Below are 27,576 nucleotides of genomic sequence, written 5' to 3' on the forward strand. Positions count from 1 at the left end.
CTAACTAACAGGGATACTAGTAGGGGCTAACCTAGCTAACAGAGATACTAGTAGGGGCTAACCTAGCTAACAGGGATACTAGTTGGGGCTAACCTAGCTAACAGGGATACTAGTAGGGGCTAACCTGGCTAACAGGGATACTAGTAGGGGCTAACCTAGCTAACAGGGATACTAGTAGGGGCTAACCTAGCTAACAGGGATACTAGTAGGGGCTAACCTAGTTAACAGGGATGCTAGTAGGGGCTAACCTAACTAGCATGGATACTAGTAGGGGCTAGCCTAGCTAACAGGGATACTAGTATGGGCTAACCTAACTGGAGCTAACCTAGCTAACAGTGATACTAGTAGGGGCTAACCTAGCTAACAAAGATACTAGTATGGGCTAACCTAGCTAACAGGGATACTAGTAGGGGCTAACCTAGCTAACAGGGATACTAGTATGGGCTAACCTAACTAGCAGGGGTACTAGTAGGGGCTAACCTAGCTAACAGGGATACTAGTAGGGGCTAACCTAGCTAACAGGGATACTAGTAGGTGCTAACCTAGCTACCAGAGATACTAGTAGGGGCTAACCTGGCTAACAGGGATACTAGTAGGGGCTAACCTAGCTAACAGGGATACTAGTAGGGCCTAACCTAGCTAACAGGGTTGCTAGTAGGGGCTAACCTAACTAGCATGGATACTAGTAGGGGCTAGCCTAGCTGGGGCTAACCTAGCTAACAGTGATACTAGTAGGGGCTAACCTAACTAGCAGGGGTACTAGTAGGGGCTAACCTAGCTAACAGGGATACTAGTAGGGGCTAACCTAGCTAACAGGGATACTAGTAGGGGCTAACCTAGCTAACAGTGATACTAGTAGGGGCTAACCTAGCTAACAGAGATACTAGTAGGGGCTAACCTAGCTAACAGTGATACTAGTAGGGGCTAACCAAGCTAACAGGGATAATAGTATGGGCTAACCTAGCTAAAAGGGATACTAGTAGGGGCTAACCTAACTAACAGGGATACTAGTAGGGGCTAATCTAGCTAACAGGGATACTAGTAGGGGCTAAAATAGCTAACAGGGATACTAGTAGGGGCTAACCTAGCTAACAGGGATACTAGTAGGGGCTAACCTAGCTAACAGTGATACTAGTAGGGGCTAACCTAACTAACAGGGATACTAGTAGGGGCTACCTAGCTAACAGGGATACTAGTAGGGGATAACCTAGCTAACAGGGATACTAGTAGGGGCTAACCAAGCTAACAGGGATACTAGTATGGGCTAACCTAACTGGGGCTTACCTAGCTAACAGTGATACTAGTAGGGGCTAACCTAGCTAACAGGGATACTAGAAGGGGCTAACCTAACTAGCATGGATACTAGTAGGGGCTAACCTAACTGTGGCTAACAGGGATACTAGTAGGGGCTAACCTAGCTAACAGGGATACTAGTAGGGGCTAACCTAACTAACAGGGATACTAGTAGGGGATAACCTAGCTAACAGGGATACTAGTAGGGGCTATCCTAGCTAACAGGGATACTAGTAGGTGCTAACCTAGCTAACAGGAATACTAGTAGGTGCTAACCTAGCTAACAGTAATACTAGTAGGGGCTAACAGGGATACTAGTAGGGGCTAACCTAACTAACAGGGATACTAGTAGGTGCTAACCTAGCTAACAGGAATACTAGTAGGTGCTAACCTAGCTAACAGTAATACTAGTAGGGGCTAACAGGGATACTAGTAGGGGCTAACCTAACTAACAGGGATACTAGTAGGGGCTAACCTAACTAGGATGGATACTAGTAGGGGCTAACCTAGCTAACAGGAATACTAGTAGGGGCTAACCTAGCTAACAGGGATACTAGTAGGGGCTAACCTAGCTAACAGGGATTCTAGTAGGGGCTAACCTAACTAACAGGGATACTAGTAGGGGCTAACCTAGCTAACAGGGATACTAGTAGGGGCTAACCTAGCTAACAGGGATACTAGTAGGGGCTAACCTAGCTAACAGGGATACTAGTAGGGGCTAACCTAGCTAACAGGGATACTAGTAGGGGCTAACCTAGCTAACAGGGATACTAGTAGGGGCTAACCTAGCTAACAGAGATACTAGTAGGTGCTAACCTAGCTAACAGAGATACTAGTAGGGGCTAACCTGGCTAACAGGGATACTAGTAGGGGCTAACCTAGCTAACAGGGATACTAATAGGGGCTAACCTAGCTAACAGGGATACTAGTAGGGGCTAACCTAGTTAACAGGGATGCTAGTAGGGGCTAACCTAACTAGCATGGATACTAGTAGGGGCTAGCCTAGCTAACAGGGATACTAGTAGGGGCTAACCTAACTGGGGCTAACCTAGCTAACAGTGATACTAGTAGGGGCTAACCTAGCTAACAGGGATACTAGTAGGGGCTAACCTAGCTAACAGGGATACAAGTAGGGGCTAACCTAACTAACAGGGATACTAGTAGGGGCAAACCTCACTAACACAGATACTAGTAGGGGCTAACCTAACTAACAGGGTTACTAGCAGGGGTTAACCTAACTAGGATGGATACTAGTAGGGGCTAACCTAACTAACAGGGACACTAGTAGGGGCTAACAGGGATACTAGTAGGGGCTAACCTAGCTAACAGGGATACTAGTAGGGGCTAACCTCACTAACAGGGATACTAGTAGGGGCTAACCTAACTAACAGGGATACTAGTAGGGGCTAACCTAGCTAACAGGGATACTAGTAGGGGCTAACCTAGCTAACAGGGATACTAGTAGGGGCTAACCTAGCTAACAGGGATACTAGTAGGGGCTAACCTAGCTAACAGGGATACTAGTAGGGGCTAACCTAGCTAACAGGGATACTAGTAGGGGCTAACCTAGCTAACAGAGATACTAGTAGGTGCTAACCTAGCTAACAGAGATACTAGTAGGGGCTAACCTGGCTAACAGGGATACTAGTAGGGGCTAACCTAGCTAACAGGGATACTAATAGGGGCTAACCTAGCTAACAGGGATACTAGTAGGGGCTAACCTAGTTAACAGGGATGCTAGTAGGGGCTAACCTAACTAGCATGGATACTAGTAGGGGCTAGCCTAGCTAACAGGGATACTAGTAGGGGCTAACCTAACTGGGGCTAACCTAGCTAACAGTGATACTAGTAGGGGCTAACCTAGCTAACAGGGATACTAGTAGGGGCTAACCTAGCTAACAGGGATACAAGTAGGGGCTAACCTAACTAACAGGGATACTAGTAGGGGCAAACCTCACTAACACAGATACTAGTAGGGGCTAACCTAACTAACAGGGTTACTAGCAGGGGTTAACCTAACTAGGATGGATACTAGTAGGGGCTAACCTAACTAACAGGGACACTAGTAGGGGCTAACAGGGATACTAGTAGGGGCTAACCTAGCTAACAGGGATACTAGTAGGGGCTAACCTCACTAACAGGGATACTAGTAGGGGCTAACCTAACTAACAGGGATACTAGTATGGGCTAACCTAACTAGCAGGGGTACTAGTAGGGGCTAACCTAGATAACAGGGATACTAGTAGGGGCTAACCTAGCTAACAGAGATACTAGTAGGTGCTAACCTAGCTACCAGAGATACTAGTAGGGGCTAACCTGGCTAACAGGGATACTAGTAGGGGCTAACCTAGCTAACAGGGATACTAGTAGGGGCTAACCTAACTAACAGGGATACTAGTAGGGGCTAACCTAGCTAACAGAGATACTAGTAGGGGCTAACCTAGCTAACAGGGATACTAGTTGGGGCTAACCTAGCTAACAGGGATACTAGTAGGGGCTAACCTGGCTAACAGGGATACTAGTAGGGGCTAACCTAGCTAACAGGGATACTAGTAGGGGCTAACCGAGCTAACAGGGATACTAGTAGGGGCTAACCTAGTTAACAGGGATGCTAGTAGGGGCTAACCTAACTAGCATGGATACTAGTAGGGGCTAGCCTAGCTAACAGGGATACTAGTAGGGGCTAACCTAACTGGGGCTAACCTAGCTAACAGTGATACTAGTAGGGGCTAACCTAGCTAACAAAGATACTAGTATGGGCTAACCTAGCTAACAGGGATACTAGTAGGGGCTAACCTAGCTAACAGGGATACTAGTATGGGCTAACCTAACTAGCAGGGGTACTAGTAGGGGCTAACCTAGCTAACAGGGATACTAGTAGGGGCTAACCTAGCTAACAGGGATACTAGTAGGTGCTAACCTAGCTACCAGAGATACTAGTAGGGGCTAACCTGGCTAACAGGGATACTAGTAGGGGCTAACCTAGCTAACAGGGATACTAGTAGGGGCTAACCTAGCTAACAGGGTTGCTAGTAGGGGCTAACCTAACTAGCATGGATACTAGTAGGGGCTAGCCTAGCTGGGGCTAACCTAGCTAACAGTGATACTAGTAGGGGCTAACCTAGCTAACAGGGATACTAGTAGGGGCTAACCTCACTAACAGGGATACTAGTAGGGGCTAACCTAACTAACAGGGATACTAGTAGGGGCTAACCTAGCTAACAGGGATACTAGTAGGGGCTAACCTAGCTAACAGGGATACTAGTAGGGGCTAACCTAGCTAACAGGGATACTAGTAGGGGCTAACCTAGCTAACAGGGATACTAGTAGGGGCTAACCTAGCTAACAGGGATACTAGTAGGGGCTAACCTAGCTAACAGAGATACTAGTAGGTGCTAACCTAGCTAACAGAGATACTAGTAGGGGCTAACCTGGCTAACAGGGATACTAGTAGGGGCTAACCTAGCTAACAGGGATACTAATAGGGGCTAACCTAGCTAACAGGGATACTAGTAGGGGCTAACCTAGTTAACAGGGATGCTAGTAGGGGCTAACCTAACTAGCATGGATACTAGTAGGGGCTAGCCTAGCTAACAGGGATACTAGTAGGGGCTAACCTAACTGGGGCTAACCTAGCTAACAGTGATACTAGTAGGGGCTAACCTAGCTAACAGGGATACTAGTAGGGGCTAACCTAGCTAACAGGGATACAAGTAGGGGCTAACCTAACTAACAGGGATACTAGTAGGGGCAAACCTCACTAACACAGATACTAGTAGGGGCTAACCTAACTAACAGGGTTACTAGCAGGGGTTAACCTAACTAGGATGGATACTAGTAGGGGCTAACCTAACTAACAGGGACACTAGTAGGGGCTAACAGGGATACTAGTAGGGGCTAACCTAGCTAACAGGGATACTAGTAGGGGCTAACCTCAATAACAGGGATACTAGTAGGGGCTAACCTAACTAACAGGGATACTAGTATGGGCTAACCTAACTAGCAGGGGTACTAGTAGGGGCTAACCTAGATAACAGGGATACTAGTAGGGGCTAACCTAGCTAACAGAGATACTAGTAGGTGCTAACCTAGCTACCAGAGATACTAGTAGGGGCTAACCTGGCTAACAGGGATACTAGTAGGGGCTAACCTAGCTAACAGGGATACTAGTAGGGGCTAACCTAACTAACAGGGATACTAGTAGGGGCTAACCTAGCTAACAGAGATACTAGTAGGGGCTAACCTAGCTAACAGGGATACTAGTTGGGGCTAACCTAGCTAACAGGGATACTAGTAGGGGCTAACCTGGCTAACAGGGATACTAGTAGGGGCTAACCTAGCTAACAGGGATACTAGTAGGGGCTAACCTAGCTAACAGGGATACTAGTAGGGGCTAACCTAGTTAACAGGGATGCTAGTAGGGGCTAACCTAACTAGCATGGATACTAGTAGGGGCTAGCCTAGCTAACAGGGATACTAGTAGGGGCTAACCTAACTGGGGCTAACCTAGCTAACAGTGATACTAGTAGGGGCTGACCTAGCTAACAAAGATACTAGTATGGGCTAACCTAGCTAACAGGGATACTAGTAGGGGCTAACCTAGCTAACAGGGATACTAGTATGGGCTAACCTAACTAGCAGGGGTACTAGTAGGGGCTAACCTAGCTAACAGGGATACTAGTAGGGGCTAACCTAGCTAACAGGGATACTAGTAGGTGCTAACCTAGCTACCAGAGATACTAGTAGGGGCTAACCTGGCTAACAGGGATACTAGTAGGGGCTAACCTAGCTAACAGGGATACTAGTAGGGGCTAACCTAGCTAACAGGGTTGCTAGTAGGGGCTAACCTAACTAGCATGGATACTAGTAGGGGCTAGCCTAGCTGGGGCTAACCTAGCTAACAGTGATACTAGTAGGGGCTAACCTAACTAGCAGGGGTACTAGTAGGGGCTAACCTAGCTAACAGGGATACTAGTAGGGGCTAACCTAGCTAACAGGGATACTAGTAGGGGCTAACCTAGCTAACAGTGATACTAGTAGGGGCTAACCTAGCTAACAGAGATACTAGTAGGGGCTAACCTAGCTAACAGTGATACTAGTAGGGGCTAACCAAGCTAACAGGGATAATAGTATGGGCTAACCTAGCTAAAAGGGATACTAGTAGGGGCTAACCTAACTAACAGGGATACTAGTAGGGGCTAATCTAGCTAACAGGGATACTAGTAGGGGCTAAAATAGCTAACAGGGATACTAGTAGGGGCTAACCTAGCTAACAGGGATACTAGTAGGGGCTAACCTAGCTAACAGAGATACTAGTAGGGGCTAACCTAACTAACAGGGATACTAGTAGGGGCTAACCTAACTAGGATGGATACTAGTAGGGGCTAACCTAGCTAACAGGAATACTAGTAGGGGCTAACCTAGCTAACAGGGATACTAGTAGGGGCTAACCTAGCTAACAGGGATTCTAGTAGGGGCTAACCTAACTAACAGGGATACTAGTAGGGGCTAACCTAGCTAACAGGGATACTAGTAGGGGCTAACCTAGCTAACAGGGATACTAGTAGGGGCTAACCTAGCTAACAGGGATACTAGTAGGGGCTAACCTAGCTAACAGGGATACTAGTAGGGGCTAACCTAGCTAACAGGGATACTAGTAGGGGCTAACCTAGCTAACAGAGATACTAGTAGGTGCTAACCTAGCTAACAGAGATACTAGTAGGGGCTAACCTGGCTAACAGGGATACTAGTAGGGGCTAACCTAGCTAACAGGGATACTAATAGGGGCTAACCTAGCTAACAGGGATACTAGTAGGGGCTAACCTAGTTAACAGGGATGCTAGTAGGGGCTAACCTAACTAGCATGGATACTAGTAGGGGCTAGCCTAGCTAACAGGGATACTAGTAGGGGCTAACCTAACTGGGGCTAACCTAGCTAACAGTGATACTATTAGGGGCTAACCTAGCTAACAGGGATACTAGTAGGGGCTAACCTAGCTAACAGGGATACAAGTAGGGGCTAACCTAGCTAACAGGGATACTAGTAGGGGCTAACCTAGCTAACAGGGATACTAGTAGGGGCTAACCTAGCTAACAGGGATACTAGTAGGGGCTAACCTAGCTAACAGGGATACTAGTAGGGGCTAACCTAGCTAACAGAGATACTAGTAGGTGCTAACCTAGCTAACAGAGATACTAGTAGGGGCTAACCTGGCTAACAGGGATACTAGTAGGGGCTAACCTAGCTAACAGGGATACTAATAGGGGCTAACCTAGCTAACAGGGATACTAGTAGGGGCTAACCTAGTTAACAGGGATGCTAGTAGGGGCTAACCTAACTAGCATGGATACTAGTAGGGGCTAGCCTAGCTAACAGGGATACTAGTAGGGGCTAACCTAACTGGGGCTAACCTAGCTAACAGTGATACTAGTAGGGGCTAACCTAGCTAACAGGGATACTAGTAGGGGCTAACCTAGCTAACAGGGATACAAGTAGGGGCTAACCTAACTAACAGGGATACTAGTAGGGGCAAACCTCACTAACACAGATACTAGTAGGGGCTAACCTAACTAACAGGGTTACTAGCAGGGGTTAACCTAACTAGGATGGATACTAGTAGGGGCTAACCTAACTAACAGGGACACTAGTAGGGGCTAACAGGGATACTAGTAGGGGCTAACCTAGCTAACAGGGATACTAGTAGGGGCTAACCTCACTAACAGGGATACTAGTAGGGGCTAACCTAACTAACAGGGATACTAGTAGGGGCTAACCTAGCTAACAGGGATACTAGTAGGGGCTAACCTAGCTAACAGGGATACTAGTAGGGGCTAACCTAGCTAACAGGGATACTAGTAGGGGCTAACCTAGCTAACAGGGATACTAGTAGGGGCTAACCTAGCTAACAGGGATACTAGTAGGGGCTAACCTAGCTAACAGAGATACTAGTAGGTGCTAACCTAGCTAACAGAGATACTAGTAGGGGCAAACCTCACTAACACAGATACTAGTAGGGGCTAACCTAACTAACAGGGTTACTAGCAGGGGTTAACCTAACTAGGATGGATACTAGTAGGGGCTAACCTAACTAACAGGGACACTAGTAGGGGCTAACCTCACTAACACAGATACTAGTAGGGGCTAACCTAACTAACAGGGTTACTAGCAGGGGTTAACCTAACTAGGATGGATACTAGTAGGGGCTAACCTAGCTAACAGTGATACTAGTAGGGGCTAACCTAGCTAACAGAGATACTAGTAGGGGCTAACCTAGCTAACAGTGATACTAGTAGGGGCTAACCAAGCTAACAGGGATAATAGTATGGGCTAACCTAGCTAAAAGGGATACTAGTAGGGGCTAACCTAACTAACAGGGATACTAGTAGGGGCTAATCTAGCTAACAGGGATACTAGTAGGGGCTAAAATAGCTAACAGGGATACTAGTAGGGGCTAACCTAGCTAACAGGGATACTAGTAGGGGCTAACCTAGCTAACAGTGATACTAGTAGGGGCTAACCTAACTAACAGGGATACTAGTAGGGGCTACCTAGCTAACAGGGATACTAGTAGGGGATAACCTAGCTAACAGGGATACTAGTAGGGGCTAACCAAGCTAACAGGGATACTAGTATGGGCTAACCTAACTGGGGCTTACCTAGCTAACAGTGATACTAGTAGGGGCTAACCTAGCTAACAGGGATACTAGTAGGGGCTAACCTAACTAGCATGGATACTAGTAGGGGCTAACCTAACTGTGGCTAACAGGGATACTAGTAGGGGCTAACCTAGCTAACAGGGATACTAGTAGGGGCTAACCTAGCTAACAGGGATACTAGTAGGGGCTAACAGCGATACTAGTAGGGGCTAACCTAGCTAACAGGGATACTAGTAGGGGCTAACCTAACTAACAGGGATACTAGTAGGGGATAACCTAGCTAACAGGGATACTAGTAGGGGCTATCCTAGCTAACAGGGATACTAGTAGGTGCTAACCTAGCTAACAGGAATACTAGTAGGTGCTAACCTAGCTAACAGTAATACTAGTAGGGGCTAACAGGGATACTAGTAGGGGCTAACCTAACTAACAGGGATACTAGTAGGTGCTAACCTAGCTAACAGGAATACTAGTAGGTGCTAACCTAGCTAACAGTAATACTAGTAGGGGCTAACAGGGATACTAGTAGGGGCTAACCTAACTAACAGGGATACTAGTAGGGGCTAACCTAACTAGGATGGATACTAGTAGGGGCTAACCTAGCTAACAGGAATACTAGTAGGGGCTAACCTAGCTAACAGGGATACTAGTAGGGGCTAACCTAGCTAACAGGGATTCTAGTAGGGGCTAACCTAACTAACAGGGATACTAGTAGGGGCTAACCTAGCTAACAGGGATACTAGTAGGGGCTAACCTAGCTAACAGAGATACTAGTAGGGGCTAACCTCACTAACACAGATACTAGTAGGGGCTAACCTAACTAACAGGGTTACTAGCAGGGGTTAACCTAACTAGGATGGATACTAGTAGGGGCTAACCTAACTAACAGGGATGCTAGTAGGGGCTAACCTAACTAGCATGGATACTAGTAGGGGCTAGCCTAGCTAACAGGGATACTAGTAGGGGCTAACCTAACTGGGGCTAACCTAGCTAACAGTGATACTAGTAGGGGCTAACCTAGCTAACAGGGATACTAGTAGGGGCTAACCTAGCTAACAGGGATACAAGTAGGGGCTAACCTAACTAACAGGGATACTAGTAGGGGCAAACCTCACTAACACAGATACTAGTAGGGGCTAACCTAACTAACAGGGTTACTAGCAAGGGTTAACCTAACTAGGATGGATACTAGTAGGGGCTAACCTAACTAACAGGGACACTAGTAGGGGCTAACAGGGATACTAGTAGGGGCTAACCTAGCTAACAGGGATACTAGTAGGGGCTAACCTCACTAACAGGGATACTAGTAGGGGCTAACCTAACTAACAGGGATACTAGTATGGGCTAACCTAACTAGCAGGGGTACTAGTAGGGGCTAACCTAGATAACAGGGATACTAGTAGGGGCTAACCTAGCTAACAGAGATACTAGTAGGTGCTAACCTAGCTACCAGAGATACTAGTAGGGGCTAACCTGGCTAACAGGGATACTAGTAGGGGCTAACCTAGCTAACAGGGATACTAGTAGGGGCTAACCTAGCTAACAGGGATACTAGTAGGGGCTAACCTAGCTAACAGGGTTGCTAGTAGGGGCTAACCTAACTAGCATGGATACTAGTAGGGGCTAGCCTAGCTGGGGCTAACCTAGCTAACAGTGATACTAGTAGGGGCTAACCTAACTAGCAGGGGTACTAGTAGGGGCTAACCTAGCTAACAGGGATACTAGTAGGGGCTAACCTAGCTAACAGGGATACTAGTAGGGGCTAACCTAGCTAACAGTGATACTAGTAGGGGCTAACCTAGCTAACAGAGATACTAGTAGGGGCTAACCTAGCTAACAGTGATACTAGTAGGGGCTAACCAAGCTAACAGGGATAATAGTATGGGCTAACCTAGCTAACAGGGATACTAGTAGGGGCTAACCTAACTAACAGGGATACTAGTAGGGGCTACCTAGCTAACAGGGATACTAGTAGGGGATAACCTAGCTAACAGGGATACTAGTAGGGGCTAACCAAGCTAACAGGGATACTAGTATGGGCTAACCTAACTGGGGCTTACCTAGCTAACAGTGATACTAGTAGGGGCTAACCTAGCTAACAGGGATACTAGTAGGGGCTAACCTAACTAGCATGGATACTAGTAGGGGCTAACCTAGCTAACAGGGATACTAGTAGGGGCTAACCTAACTGGGGCTAACAGGGATACTAGTAGGGGCTAACCTAGCTAACAGGGATACTAGTAGGGGCTAACCTAGCTAACAGGGATACTAGTAGGGGCTAACAGCGATACTAGTAGGGGCTAACCTAGCTAACAGGGATACTAGTAGGGGCTAACATAGCTAACAGGGATACTAGTAGGGGCTAACCTAACTAACAGGGATACTAGTAGGGGATAACCTAGCTAACAGGGATACTAGTAGGGGCTATCCTAGCTAACAGGGATACTAGTAGGGGTTAACCTAACTAGCATGGATACTAGTAGGGGCTAACCTAACTAACAGGGATACTAGTAGGTGCTAACCTAGCTAACAGGAATACTAGTAGGTGCTAACCTAGCTAACAGTAATACTAGTAGGGGCTAACAGGGATACTAGTAGGGGCTAACCTAACTAACAGGGATACTAGTAGGGGCTAACCTAACTAGGATGGATACTAGTAGGGGCTAACCTAGCTAACAGGAATACTAGTAGGGGCTAACCTAGCTAACAGGGATACTAGTAGGGGCTAACCTAGCTAACAGGGATTCTAGTAGGGGCTAACCTAACTAACAGGGATACTAGTAGGGGCTAACCTAGCTAACAGGGATACTAGTAGGGGCTAACCTAGCTAACAGGGATACTAGTAGGGGCTAACCTAGCTAACAGGGATACTAGTAGGGGCTAACCTAGCTAACAGGGATACTAGTAGGGGCTAACCTAGCTAACAGGGATACTAGTAGGGGCTAACCTAGCTAACAGAGATACTAGTAGGGGCTAACCTAGCTAACAGGGATACTAGTAGGGGCTAACCTAGCTAGCAGGGATACTAGTAGGGGCTAACCTAGCTAACAGGGATACTAGTAGGTGCTAACCTAGCTAACAGAGATACTAGTAGGGGCTAACCTGGCTAACAGGGATACTAGTAGGGGCTAACCTAGCTAACAGGGATACTAATAGGGGCTAACCTAGCTAACAGGGATACTAGTAGGGGCTAGCCTAGCTAACAGGGATACTAGTAGGGGCTAACCTAACTGGGGCTAACCTAGCTAACAGTGATACTAGTAGGGGCTAACCTAGCTAACAGGGATACTAGTAGGGGCTAACCTAGCTAACAGGGATACAAGTAGGGGCTAACCTAACTAACAGGGATACTAGTAGGGGCAAACCTCACTAACACAGATACTAGTAGGGGCTAACCTAACTAACAGGGTTACTAGCAGGGGTTAACCTAACTAGGATGGATACTAGTAGGGGCTAACCTAACTAACAGGGACACTAGTAGGGGCTAACAGGGATACTAGTAGGGGCTAACCTAGCTGACAGGGATACTAGTAGGGGCTAACCTCACTAACAGGGATACTAGTAGGGGCTAACCTAACTAACAGGGATACTAGTATGGGCTAACCTAACTAGCAGGGGTACTAGTAGGGGCTAACCTAGATAACAGGGATACTAGTAGGGGCTAACCTAGCTAACAGAGATACTAGTAGGTGCTAACCTAGCTACCAGAGATACTAGTAGGGGCTAACCTGGCTAACAGGGATACTAGTAGGGGCTAACCTAGCTAACAGGGATACTAGTAGGGGCTAACCTAGCTAACAGGGATACTAGTAGGGGCTAACCTAGCTAACAGGGTTGCTAGTAGGGGCTAACCTAACTAGCATGGATACTAGTAGGGGCTAACCTAACTAACAGGGATACTAGTAGGGGCTAACCTAGCTAACAGAGATACTAGTAGGTGCTAACCTAGCTACCAGAGATACTAGTAGGGGCTAACCTGGCTAACAGGGATACTAGTAGGGGCTAACCTAGCTAACAGGGATACTAGTAGGGGCTAACCTAGCTAACAGGGATACTAGTAGGGGCTAACCTAGCTAACAGGGATACTAGTAGGGGCTAACCTAGCTAACAGGGATACTAGTAGGGGCTAACCTAGCTAACAGGGATACTAGTAGGGGCTAACCTAGCTAACAGGGTTGCTAGTAGGGGCTAACCTAGCTAACAGGGATACTAGTAGGGGCTATCCTAGCTAACAGGGATACTAGTAGGGGCTAACCTAGCTAACAGGGTTGCTAGTAGGGGCTAGCCTAGCTAACAGGGATACTAGTAGGGGCTAACCTAACTAGGGCTAACCTAGCTAACAGTGATACAAGTAGGGGCTAACCTAACTAACAGGGATACTAGTAGGGGCAAACCTCACTAACACAGATACTAGTAGGGGCTAACCTAACTAACAGGGTTACTAGCAGGGGTTAACCTAACTAACAGGGACACTAGTAGGGGCTAACAGGGATACTAGTAGGGGCTAACCTAGCTAACAGGGATACTAGTAGGGGCTAACCTCACTAACAGGGATACTAGTAGGGGCTAACCTAACTAACAGGGATACTAGTATGGGCTAACCTAACTAGCAGGGGTACTAGTAGGGGCTAACCTAGCTAACAGGGATACTAGTAGGGGCTAACCTAGCTAACAGAGATACTAGTAGGTGCTAACCTAACTAACAGGGATACTAGTAGGGGCTAACCTAGCTAACAGGGATACTAGTAGGTGCTAACCTAGCTAACAGTAATACTAGTAGGGGGTAACCTAGCTAACAGGGATACTAGTAGGGGCTAACCTAGCTAACAGGGATACTAGTAGGGGCTAACATAGCTAACAGAGATACTAGTATGGGCTAACCTAGCTAACAGGGATACTAGTAGGGGCTAACCTAGCTAACAGGGATACTAGTAGTGGCTAACCTAGCTAACAGGGATACTAGTAGGGGCTAACCTAGCTAACAGGGATACTAGTAGGGGCTAACCTAGCTAACAGGGATACTAGTATCCCTGTTAGTTAGGTTAGCCCCTACTAGTACCCCTGCTAGTTAGGTTAGCTCATACTAGTATCCCTGTTAGTAGGGGCTAACCTAGCTAACAGGGATACTAGTAGGGGCTAACCTCACTAACAGGGATACTAGTAGGGGCTAACCTAACTAACAGGGATACTAGTATGGGCTAACCTAACTAGCAGGGGTACTAGTAGGGGCTAACCTAGCTAACAGGGATACTAGTAGGGGCTAACCTAACTAACAGGGATACTAGTAGGGGCTAACCTAACTAGCAGGGGTACTAGTAGGGGCTAACCTAGCTAACAGGGATACTAGTAGGGGCTAACCTAGCTAACAGGGATACTAGTAGGGGCTAACCTAGCTAACAGGGATACTAGTAGGTGCTAACCTAGCTAACAGAGATACTAGTAGGGGCTAACCTAGCTAACAGGGATACTAGTAGGGGCTGACCTAACTAGGGCTAACCTAGCTAACAGTGGTACTAGTAGGGGCTAACCTAGCTAACAGGGATACTAGTAGGGGCTAACCTAGCTAACAGGGATACAAGTAGGGGCTAACCTAACTAGCAGGGGTACTAGTAGGGGCTAACCTAGCTAACAGGGATACTAGTAGGGGCTAACCTAGGTAACAGGGATACTAGTAGGTGCTAACCTAGCTAACAGAGATACTAGTAGGGGCTAACCTAGCTAACAGGGATACTAGTAGGGGCTAACCTAGCTAACAGGGATACTAGTAGGGGCTAACGTAGCTAACAGGGATACTAGTAGGGGCTAACCTAGCTAACAGAGATACTAGTAGGGGCTAACCTAGCTAACAGGGATACTAGTATGTGCTAACCTAGCTAACAGAGATACTAGTAGGGGCTAACCTAGCTAACAGGGATACTAGTAGGGGCTAACCTAGCTAACAGGGATACTAGTAGGTGCTAACCTAGCTAACAGAGATACTAGTAGGGGCTAACCTAGCTAACAGGGATACTAGTAGGGGCTAACCTAGCTAACAGGGATACTAGTAGGGGCTAACGTAGCTAACAGGGATACTAGTAGGGGCTAACCTAGCTAACAGAGATACTAGTAGGGGCTAACCTAGCTAACAGGGATACTAGTAGGGGCTAACCTAGCTAACAGGGATACTAGTAGGGGCTAACCTCACTAACAGGGATACTAGTAGGGGCTAACCAAGCTAACAGGGATACTAGTATGGGCTAACCTAACTGGGGCTAACCTAGCTAACAGTGGTACTAGTAGGGGCTAACCTAGCTAACAGGGATACTAGTAGGGGCTAACCTAACTAGAATGGATACTAGTAGGGGCTAACCTAACTAGCATGGATACTAGTAGGGGCTAACCTAACTAACAGGGATACTAGTAGGGGCTAACCTAGCTAACAGGGATACTAGTAGGGGCTAACCTAGCTAACATGGATACTAGTAGGGGCTAACCTAACTAACAGGGATACTAGTAGGGTCTAACCTAGCTAACAGGGATACTAGTAGGGGCTAACCTAGCTAACAGGGATACTAGTAGGGGCTAACCTAACTAACAGGGATACTAGTAGGGGCTAACCTAGCTAACAGGGATACTAGTAGGGGCTAACCTAGCTAACAGGGATACTAGTAGGGGCTAACCTAGCTAACAGGGATACTAGTAGGGGCTAACCAAGCTAACAGGGATACTAGTATGGGCTAACCTAACTGGGGCTAACCTAGCTAACAGGGATACTAGTAGTGGCTAACCTAGCTAACAGGGATACTAGTAGGGGCTAACCTAGCTAACAGGGATACTAGTAGGGGCTAACCTAGCTAACAGGTATGCTAGTAGGGGCTAACAGGGATTAATGTAGAAGGTACAGAGAGACATCAGCAGTACTGACAGGGTTAATGTAGAAGGTACAGAGAGACATCAGCAGTACTGACAGGGTTAATGTAGAAGGTACAGAGAGACATCAGCAGTACTGACAGGGTTAATGTAGAAGGTACAGAGAGACATCAGCAGTACTGACAGGGTTAATGTGGAAAGTACAGAGAGACATCAGCAGTACTGACAGGGTTAATGTAGAAAGTACAGAGACATCAGCAGTACTGACAGGGTTAATGTAGAAGGTACAGAGAGACATCATCAGTTCCATTCTGAGTTTGAGTCCTGGTCGGGCCTTACCCCCGGTTCCATTCTGGGTTTGAGTCCTGGCCGGGCCTACCCCCTGGTTCCATTCTGGGTTTGAGTCCTGGTCGGCCCTAACCCCTGGTTCCATTCTGGGTTTGAGTCCTGGTCGGGCCTACCCCCGTGGTTCCATTCTGGGTTTGAGTCCTGGTCGGGCCTACCCCCTGGTTCCAATCTGGGTTTGAGTCCTGGTCGGGCCTACCCCCTTTGGCTTCATTGTGATCCAAACTGCTCTCTTCTCTCCCTCAGCTGCCAACGTTCTGCTGTCGGACCGTGGGGAGGTGAAGCTGGCAGACTTCGGGGTGGCGGGACAGCTAACAGACACCCAGCTCAAACGCAGCACCTTCGTTGGCACGCCCTTCTGGATGGCTCCTGAGGTCATCAAGCAGTCAGCCTACGACTGTAAGGTGAGAGGTCAGAGGTTACAGTAAGCCTACGACTCTGAGGTGAGAGGTGAGGGATCATACAGGAAGTTCTGTTTATATAACAACAAAGAAGTTATCCCAAATGCCACACAAGGGCTACATCTGAATTGGCACCCTATTCCCTATATAGTACACTAGCCCATAGGACTCTGGTCAATAGTAATTCCTATTATATAAACAGTAGGGTGTGATTTTGGATGGTCCTAAGGTGAAAACATCTCTCTCACTCTCTGTCTCCTGTGTGTGTTGCAGGCAGACATCTGGTCCCTGGGTATAACGTGTATAGAGCTGGCTAAAGGAGAACCCCCACACTCTGAGCTACATCCTATGAAAGTGCTGTTCCTTATTCCAAAGAACACCCCTCCTACCCTGGAGGGGAACTACAGCAAGCCCCTGAAGGAGTTTGTGGAGGCCTGCCTGAACAAGGAGCCAAGCTTCGTAAGTGTTCCTTTTTTAGAGTTAAGGTTCAGAAGTGTTCACTTTTCAAACCCCAAACCTAACTGGTTTCAACTGGTTTTACTTCCATTTGAAGTGTTCTGTTAGGAAACACTTTTAAACCCCAAACCTAGCTGGTTTCAACTGGTTTCAACTGGTTTTACTTCCATTTGAAGTGTTCTGTTAGGAAACACTTTCAAACCCCAAACCTAACTGGTTTCAACTGGTTTCAACTGGTTTTACTTCCTTTTGAAGTGTTCTGTTAGGAAACACTTTTAAACCCCAAACCTAACTGGTTTCAACTGGTTTCAACTGAGTTCACTTCCATTTGCTGGCCTGGCAATATCAGAGAGCATTTGGAAGTTATTTGTGTATCTGTGCGTGTATAGTTTTACCCTCTCTGTATCCAGTCCGATCTCTCCGCTCCTCACCTTGCTTACAATTTCTTTTTCTTCTCATCCCTACCGCTTTCCTCCTTCCCTTTCCCCCTCTCTCTCTCTCTCTGCAGAGGCCCACTGCCAAAGAGCTGTTGAAACACAAGCTGATTGTGCGTCACGCCAAGAAGACGTCGTACCTGACAGAGCTGGTGGATAAATACAGGAGGTGGAAGGCTGAGCAGACCAGACAGCAGGCAGAGTCCAGCTCAGACGAGTCTGACTCGTAAGTCAGGATCAGACCTAGACTGCAGGCAGAGTCCAGCTCAGACAGCAGACAGAGTCCAGCTCAGACGAGTCTGACTCGTAAGTCAGGATCAGACCAGACAGCAGGCAGAGTCCAGCTCAGACGAGTCTGACTCGTAAGTCAGGATCAGACCTAGACAGCAGGCAGAGTCCAGCTCAGACGAGTCTGACTCGTAAGTCAGGATCAGACCAGACAGCAGGCAGAGTCCAGCTCAGACGAGTCTGACTCGTAAGTCAGGAGCAGACCAGACAGAGTCCAGCTCAGACGAGTCTGACTCGTAAGTCAGGATCAGACCAGACAGCAGGCAGAGTCCAGCTCAGACGAGTCTGACTCGTAAGTCAGGATCAGACCAGACAGCAGGCAGAGTCCAGCTCAGACGAGTCTGACTCGTCAGTCAGCATCAGACCAGACAGCAGGCAGAGTCCAGCTCAGACGAGTCTGACTCGTAAGTCAGGATCAGACCAGACAGCAGACAGAGTCCAGCTCAGACGAGTCTGACTCGTAACTCAGAATCAGACCAGACAGCAGGCAGAGTCCAGCTCAGACGAGTCTGACTCGTTAGTCAGGATCAGACCAGACAGCAGACAGAGTCCAGCTCAGACGAGTCTGACTCGTAAGTCAGGATCAGACCAGACAGCAGGCAGAGTCCAGCTCAGACGAGTCTGACTCGTAAGTCAGGATCAGACCAGACTGCAGGCAGAGTCCAGCTCAGACGAGTCTGACTCGTCAGTCAGCATCAGACCAGACAGCAGGCAGAGTCCAGCTCAGACGAGTCTGACTCGTCAGTCAGCATCAGACCAGACAGCAGGCAGAGTCCAGCTCAGACGAGTCTGACTCGTAAGTCAGGATCAGACCAGACAGCAGACAGAGTCCAGCTCAGACGAGTCTGACTCGTAAGTCAGGATCAGACCAGACAGCAGGCAGAGTCCAGCTCAGACGAGTCTGACTCGTAAGTCAGGATCAGACCAGACAGCAGGCAGAGTCCAGCTCAGACGAGTCTGACTCGTCAGTCAGCATCAGACCAGACAGCAGGCAGAGTCCAGCTCAGACGAGTCTGACTCGTAAGTCAGGATCAGACCAGACAGCAGACAGAGTCCAGCTCAGACGAGTCTGACTCGTAACTCAGGATCAGACCAGACAGCAGGCAGAGTCCAGCTCAGACGAGTCTGACTCGTAAGTCAGGATCAGACCTAGACTGCATACTAAATGGAACCCTCTTCCCTTTGCAGTGCACTACTTTAACCAGGACTAGAGTCACGCTGAGCCAATTGGACTCCTGACTCTGGTCTCTCTTGTCCAATCAGGGAGCAGGATGGGCAAGCGTCGGGCGGGAACAACTTTGGGAGTGATGACTGGATCTTCACCATCAGAGAGAAGGATCCTAAGAAAGTCCAGAACGGAGGAGAGGGACAGGAAGTGGAGAGCGGAGACATTTCAAGGAGGCCGTATTCCACCAGCCTGTCCACCATCATCTCTCCTTCTCTGGCCGAAGTAAGAAGCTCTCTGCTGTCATGGCGCAGACAGACCAACCCGACCAACCTGGCCACGGGGTTGTCCATCACCCGCTGGGTGTTTATGGAAATATACAGGAACATCTCCTGAACACATAAATCTTCCCCTTAAACCCTGAAACCAAATAATTACATTTATTGTCCCACCTCTAGCATAAAAATTCAATCTTCTGGGTTCACCGATCTGTTTAGACAACGTGATGTTCACAGTTTCAAATAAGGTCCCACTTCCCCAACTACCCTGCTACAGCATACTGTCTGTCTGTCTGCTGTCAGTTACCACACTACCCTGCTACAGCATACTGTCTGTCTGCTGTCAGTCACCACACTACCCTGCTACAGCATACTGTCTGTCTGCTGCCAGTCACCACACTACCCAGCTACAACATACTGTCTGACTGCTGTCAGTCACCACACTACCCTGCTACAACATACTGTCTGTCTGCTGTCAGTCACCACACTACCCTGCTACAGCATACTGTCTGTCTGCTGTCTGTCAGACACCACACTACCCTGCTACAACATGCTGTCTGTCTGCTGCCAGTCACCACACTACCCTGCTACAACATACTGTCTGACTGCTGTCTGCCAGTCACCACACTACCCTGCTACAGCATACTGTCTGTCTGCTGTCAGTCACCACACTACCCTGCTACAACATACTGTCTGTCTGCTGTCTGCCAGTCACCACACTACCCTGCTACAACATACTGTCTGTCTGCTGTCTGCCAGTCACCACACTACCCTGCTACAACATACTGTCTGTCTGCTGTCTGCCAGTCACCACACTACCCTACTACAGCATACTGTCTGTCTGCTGTCTGCCAGTGACCACACTACCCTGCTACAGCATACTGTCTGTCTGCTGTCAGTCACCACACTACCCTGCTACAACATACTGTCTGTCTGCTGTCTGCCAGTCACTACACTACCCTGCTACAGCATACTGTCTGTCTGCTGTCTGCCAGTCACCACACTACCCTGCTACAACATACGGTCTGTCTGCTGTCTGCCAGTCACCACACTACCCTGCTACAACATACTGTCTGTCTGCTGTCTGCCAGTCACCACACTACCCTGCTACAGCTTACTGTCTATCTGCTGCCAGTCACCACACTACCCTGCTACAACATACTGTCTGTCTGCTGTCTGCCAGTCACCACACTACCCTACTACAGCATACTGTCTGTCTGCTGTCTGCCAGTGACCACACTACCCTGCTACAACATACTGTCTGTCTGCTGTCTGTCAGTCACCACACTACCCTGCTACAGCATACTGTCTGTCTGCTGCCAGTCACCACACTACCCAGCTACAACATACTGTCTGACTGCTGTCAGTCACCACACTACCCTGCTACAACATACTGTCTGTCTGCTGTCAGTCACCACACTACCCTGCTACAGCATACTGTCTGTCTGCTGTCTGTCAGACACCACACTACCCTGCTACAACATGCTGTCTGTCTGCTGCCAGTCACCACACTACCCTGCTACAACATACTGTCTGACTGCTGTCTGCCAGTCACCACACTACCCTGCTACAGCATACTGTCTGTCTGCTGTCAGTCACCACACTACCCTGCTACAACATACTGTCTGTCTGCTGTCTGCCAGTCACCACACTACCCTGCTACAACATACTGTCTGTCTGCTGTCTGCCAGTCACCACACTACCCTGCTACAACATACTGTCTGTCTGCTGTCTGCCAGTCACCACACTACCCTACTACAGCATACTGTCTGTCTGCTGTCTGCCAGTGACCACACTACCCTGCTACAGCATACTGTCTGTCTGCTGTCAGTCACCACACTACCCTGCTACAACATACTGTCTGTCTGCTGTCTGCCAGTCACTACACTACCCTGCTACAGCATACTGTCTGTCTGCTGTCTGCCAGTCACCACACTACCCTGCTACAACATACGGTCTGTCTGCTGTCTGCCAGTCACCACACTACCCTGCTACAACATACTGTCTGTCTGCTGTCTGCCAGTCACCACACTACCCTGCTACAGCTTACTGTCTATCTGCTGCCAGTCACCACACTACCCTGCTACAACATACTGTCTGTCTGCTGTCTGCCAGTCACCACACTACCCTACTACAGCATACTGTCTGTCTGCTGTCTGCCAGTGACCACACTACCCTGCTACAACATACTGTCTGTCTGCTGTCTGTCAGTCACCACACTACCCTGCTACAGCATACTGTCTGTCTGCTGTCAGTCGCCACACTACCCTGCTACAACATACTGTCTGTTTGCTGTCAGTCACCACACTACCCTGCTACAGCATACTGTCTGTCTGCTGCCAGTCACTACACTACCCTGCTACAGCATACTGTCTGTCTGCTGCCAGTCACCACACTACCCTGCTACAACATACTGTCTGTCTGCTGTCTGTCACCACACTACCCTGCTACAGCATACTGTCTGTCTGCTGTCTGTCACCACACTACCCTGCTACAGCATACTGTCTGTCTGCTGTCTGCCAGTCACCACACTACCCTGCTACAACATACTGTCTGTCTGCCAGTCACCACACTACCCTGCTACAACATACTGTCTGTCTGCTGTCTGTCAGACACCACACTACCCTGCTACAACATGCTGTCTGTCTGCTGTCTGTCACCACACTACCCTGCTAAAGCATACTGTCTGTCTGCTGCCAGTCACCACACTACCCTGCTGCAGCATACTGTCTGTCTGCTGTCTGTCAGTCACCACACTACCCTGCTACAGCATACTGTCTGTCTGCTGCCAGTCACCACACTACCCTGCTACAACATACTGTCTGTCTGCTGTCTGCCAGTCACCACACTACCCTGCTACAGCATACTGTCTGTCTGCTGTCTGCCAGTCACCACACTACCCTGCTACAACATACTGTCTGTCTGCTGTCTGCCAGTCACCACACTACCTTGCTACAACATACTGTCTGTCTGCTGTCTGCCAGTCACCACACTACCCTGCTACAACATACTGTCTGTCTGCTGTCTGTAAGTCACCACACTACCCTGCTACAACATACTGTCTGTCTGCTGTCAGTCACCACACTACCCTGCTACAGCATACTGTCTGTCTGCTGTCTGTCAGTCACCACACTACCCTGCTACAGCTTACTGTCTATCTGCTGCCAGTCACCACACTACCCTGCTACAACATACTGTCTGTCTGCTGTCTGCCAGTCACCACACTACCCTACTACAGCATACTGTCTGTCTGCTGTCTGCCAGTGACCACACTACCCTGCTACAGCATACTGTTTGTCTGCTGTCTGCCAGTCACCACACTACCCTGCTACAACATACTGGCTGTCTGTCAGTCACCACACTACCCTGCTACAGCATACTGTCTGTCTGCTGCCAGTCACCACACTACCCTGCTACAACATACTGTCTGTCTGCTGTCTGTCACCACACTACCCTGCTACAGCATACTGTCTGTCTGCTGTCTGCCAGTCACCACACTACCCTGCTACAGCATACTGTCTGTCTGCTGTCTGTCACCACACTACCCTGCTACAGCATACTGTCTGTCTGCTGTCTGCCAGTCACCACACTACCCTGCTACAACATACTGTCTGTCTGCCAGTCACCACACTACCCTGCTACAACATACTGTCTGTCTGCTGTCTGTCAGACACCACACTACCCTGCTACAACATGCTGTCTGTCTGCTGTCTGTCACCACACTACCCTGCTACAGCATACTGTCTGTCTGCTGCCAGTCACCACACTACCCTGCTGCAGCATACTGTCTGTCTGCTGTCTGTCAGTCACCACACTACCCTGCTACAGCATACTGTCTGTCTGCTGCCAGTCACCACACTACCCTGCTACAACATACTGTCTGTCTGCTGTCTGCCAGTCACCACACTACCCTGCTACAGCATACTGTCTGTCTGCTGTCTGCCAGTCACCACACTACCCTGCTACAACATACTGTCTGTCTGCTGTCTGCCAGTCACCACACTACCTTGCTACAACATACTGTCTGTCTGCTGTCTGCCAGTCACCACACTACCCTGCTACAACATACTGTCTGTCTGCTGTCTGTAAGTCACCACACTACCCTGCTACAACAGACTGTCTGTCTGCTGTCAGTCACCACACTACCCTGCTACAGCATACTGTCTGTCTGCTGTCTGTCAGTCACCACACTACCCTGCTACAGCTTACTGTCTATCTGCTGCCAGTCACCACACTACCCTGCTACAACATACTGTCTGTCTGCTGTCTGCCAGTCACCACACTACCCTACTACAGCATACTGTCTGTCTGCTGTCTGCCAGTGACCACACTACCCTGCTACAGCATACTGTTTGTCTGCTGTCTGCCAGTCACCACACTACCCTGCTACAACATACTGGCTGTCTGTCAGTCACCACACTACCCTGCTACAGCATACTGTCTGTCTGCTGCCAGTCACCACACTACCCTGCTACAACATACTGTCTGTCTGCTGTCTGTCACCACACTACCCTGCTACAGCATACTGTCTGTCTGCTGTCTGCCAGTCACCACACTACCCTGCTACAACATACTGTCTGTCTGCCAGTCACCACACTACCCTGCTACAACATACTGTCTGTCTGCTGTCTGCCAGTCACTACACTACCCTGCTACAGCATACTGTCTGTCTGCTGTCTGCCAGTCACCACACTACCCTGCTACAACATACTGTCTGTCTGCTGTCTGTCAGTCACCACACTACCCTGCTACAGCATACTGTCTGTCTGCTGTCAGTCACCACACCACCCTGCTACAACATACTGTCTGTCTGCTGTCTGTCACCACACTACCCTGCTACAACATACTGTCTGTCTGCTGTCAGTCACCACACTACCCTGCTACAGCATACTGTCTGTCTGTGCCAGTCACCACACTACCCTGCTACAGAATACTGTCTGTCTGCTGTCTGTCACCACACTACCCTGCAACAGCATATTGTTTGTCTCCTGTCTCACCACACTACCCTGCTACAGCATACTGTCTGTCTGCTGTCTGTCAGTCACCACACTACCCTGCTACAGCTTACTGTCTGTCTGCTGCCAGTCACCACACTACCCTGCTACAACATACTGTCTGTCTGCTGTCTGCCAGTCACCACACTACCCTGCTACAGCACACTGTCTGTCTGCTGTCTGCCAGTGACCACACTACCCTGCTACAGCATACTGTTTGTCTGCTGTCTGCCAGTCACCACACTACCCTGCTACAGCATACTGTCTGTCTGCTGCCAGTCACCACACTACCCAGCTACAACATACTGTCTGACTGCTGTCAGTCACCACACTACCCTGCTACAACATACTGTCTCTCTGCTGTCAGTCACCACACTACCCTGCTACAGCATACTGTCTGTCTGCTGTCTGTCAGACACCACACTACCCTGCTACAACATGCTGTCTGTCTGCTGCCAGTCACCACACTACCCTGCTACAACATACTGTCTGACTGCTGTCTGCCAGTCACCACACTACCCTGCTACAGCATACTGTCTGTCTGCTGTCAGTCACCACACTACCCTGCTACAACATACTGTCTGTCTGCTGTCTGCCAGTCACCACACTACCCTGCTACAACATACTGTCTGTCTGCTGTCTGCCAGTCACCACACTACCCTGCTACAACATACTGTCTGTCTGCTGTCTGCCAGTCACCACACTACCCTACTACAGCATACTGTCTGTCTGCTGTCTGCCAGTGACCACACTACCCTGCTACAGCATACTGTCTGTCTGCTGTCAGTCACCACACTACCCTGCTACAACATACTGTCTGTCTGCTGTCTGCCAGTCACTACACTACCCTGCTACAGCATACTGTCTGTCTGCTGTCTGCCAGTCACCACACTACCCTGCTACAACATACGGTCTGTCTGCTGTCTGCCAGTCACCACACTACCCTGCTACAACATACTGTCTGTCTGCTGTCTGCCAGTCACCACACTACCCTGCTACAGCTTACTGTCTATCTGCTGCCAGTCACCACACTACCCTGCTACAACATACTGTCTGTCTGCTGTCTGCCAGTCACCACACTACCCTACTACAGCATACTGTCTGTCTGCTGTCTGCCAGTGACCACACTACCCTGCTACAGCATACTGTTTGTCTGCTGTCTGCCAGTCACCACACTACCCTGCTACAACATACTGTCTGTCTGCTGTCTGTCAGTCACCACACTACCCTGCTACAGCATACTGTCTGTCTGCTGTCAGTCGCCACACTACCCTGCTACAACATACTGTCTGTTTGCTGTCAGTCACCACACTACCCTGCTACAGCATACTGTCTGTCTGCTGCCAGTCACTACACTACCCTGCTACAGCATACTGTCTGTCTGCTGCCAGTCACCACACTACCCTGCTACAACATACTGTCTGTCTGCTGTCTGTCACCACACTACCCTGCTACAGCATACTGTCTGTCTGCTGTCTGTCACCACACTACCCTGCTACAGCATACTGTCTGTCTGCTGTCTGCCAGTCACCACACTACCCTGCTACAACATACTGTCTGTCTGCCAGTCACCACACTACCCTGCTACAACATACTGTCTGTCTGCTGTCTGTCAGACACCACACTACCCTGCTACAACATGCTGTCTGTCTGCTGTCTGTCACCACACTACCCTGCTACAGCATACTGTCTGTCTGCTGCCAGTCACCACACTACCCTGCTGCAGCATACTGTCTGTCTGCTGTCTGTCAGTCACCACACTACCCTGCTACAGCATACTGTCTGTCTGCTGCCAGTCACCACACTACCCTGCTACAACATACTGTCTGTCTGCTGTCTGCCAGTCACCACACTACCCTGCTACAGCATACTGTCTGTCTGCTGTCTGCCAGTCACCACACTACCCTGCTACAACATACTGTCTGTCTGCTGTCTGCCAGTCACCACACTACCTTGCTACAACATACTGTCTGTCTGCTGTCTGCCAGTCACCACACTACCCTGCTACAACATACTGTCTGTCTGCTGTCTGTAAGTCACCACACTACCCTGCTACAACATACTGTCTGTCTGCTGTCAGTCACCACACTACCCTGCTACAGCATACTGTCTGTCTGCTGTCTGTCAGTCACCACACTACCCTGCTACAGCTTACTGTCTATCTGCTGCCAGTCACCACACTACCCTGCTACAACATACTGTCTGTCTGCTGTCTGCCAGTCACCACACTACCCTACTACAGCATACTGTCTGTCTGCTGTCTGCCAGTGACCACACTACCCTGCTACAGCATACTGTTTGTCTGCTGTCTGCCAGTCACCACACTACCCTGCTACAACATACTGGCTGTCTGTCAGTCACCACACTACCCTGCTACAGCATACTGTCTGTCTGCTGCCAGTCACCACACTACCCTGCTACAACATACTGTCTGTCTGCTGTCTGTCACCACACTACCCTGCTACAGCATACTGTCTGTCTGCTGTCTGCCAGTCACCACACTACCCTGCTACAGCATACTGTCTGTCTGCTGTCTGTCACCACACTACCCTGCTACAGCATACTGTCTGTCTGCTGTCTGCCAGTCACCACACTACCCTGCTACAACATACTGTCTGTCTGCCAGTCACCACACTACCCTGCTACAACATACTGTCTGTCTGCTGTCTGTCAGACACCACACTACCCTGCTACAACATGCTGTCTGTCTGCTGTCTGTCACCACACTACCCTGCTACAGCATACTGTCTGTCTGCTGCCAGTCACCACACTACCCTGCTGCAGCATACTGTCTGTCTGCTGTCTGTCAGTCACCACACTACCCTGCTACAGCATACTGTCTGTCTGCTGCCAGTCACCACACTACCCTGCTACAACATACTGTCTGTCTGCTGTCTGCCAGTCACCACACTACCCTGCTACAGCATACTGTCTGTCTGCTGTCTGCCAGTCACCACACTACCCTGCTACAACATACTGTCTGTCTGCTGTCTGCCAGTCACCACACTACCTTGCTACAACATACTGTCTGTCTGCTGTCTGCCAGTCACCACACTACCCTGCTACAACATACTGTCTGTCTGCTGTCTGTAAGTCACCACACTACCCTGCTACAACAGACTGTCTGTCTGCTGTCAGTCACCACACTACCCTGCTACAGCATACTGTCTGTCTGCTGTCTGTCAGTCACCACACTACCCTGCTACAGCTTACTGTCTATCTGCTGCCAGTCACCACACTACCCTGCTACAACATACTGTCTGTCTGCTGTCTGCCAGTCACCACACTACCCTACTACAGCATACTGTCTGTCTGCTGTCTGCCAGTGACCACACTACCCTGCTACAGCATACTGTTTGTCTGCTGTCTGCCAGTCACCACACTACCCTGCTACAACATACTGGCTGTCTGTCAGTC

The 27,576-nt window shown here is 49.0% G+C and overlaps 1 protein-coding gene across 2 annotated transcripts in view; it reads left to right on the top strand.

Moving 5' to 3' along the window:
* Positions 1-27,576, top strand: part of LOC106575832 (serine/threonine-protein kinase 24) — a 445,978-nt gene that overhangs the window by 350,196 nt on the left and 68,206 nt on the right. For both annotated transcript variants that reach the window (XM_082963783.1, XM_082963784.1), the window contains exons 5-8: positions 16,390-16,547; positions 16,818-17,003; positions 17,509-17,660; positions 18,986-19,172. In XM_082963783.1, coding sequence (XP_082819909.1) covers positions 16,390-16,547; positions 16,818-17,003; positions 17,509-17,660; positions 18,986-19,172 — 683 coding nt within the window. The remainder of the gene's footprint in view (positions 1-16,389; positions 16,548-16,817; positions 17,004-17,508; positions 17,661-18,985; positions 19,173-27,576) is intronic.

This window comes from Salmo salar, chromosome 17 (genome assembly GCF_965601325.2).
Source record: "Salmo salar chromosome 17, fSalSal1, whole genome shotgun sequence".
In the NCBI taxonomy this organism is placed as follows: domain Eukaryota; kingdom Metazoa; phylum Chordata; class Actinopteri; order Salmoniformes; family Salmonidae; genus Salmo; species Salmo salar.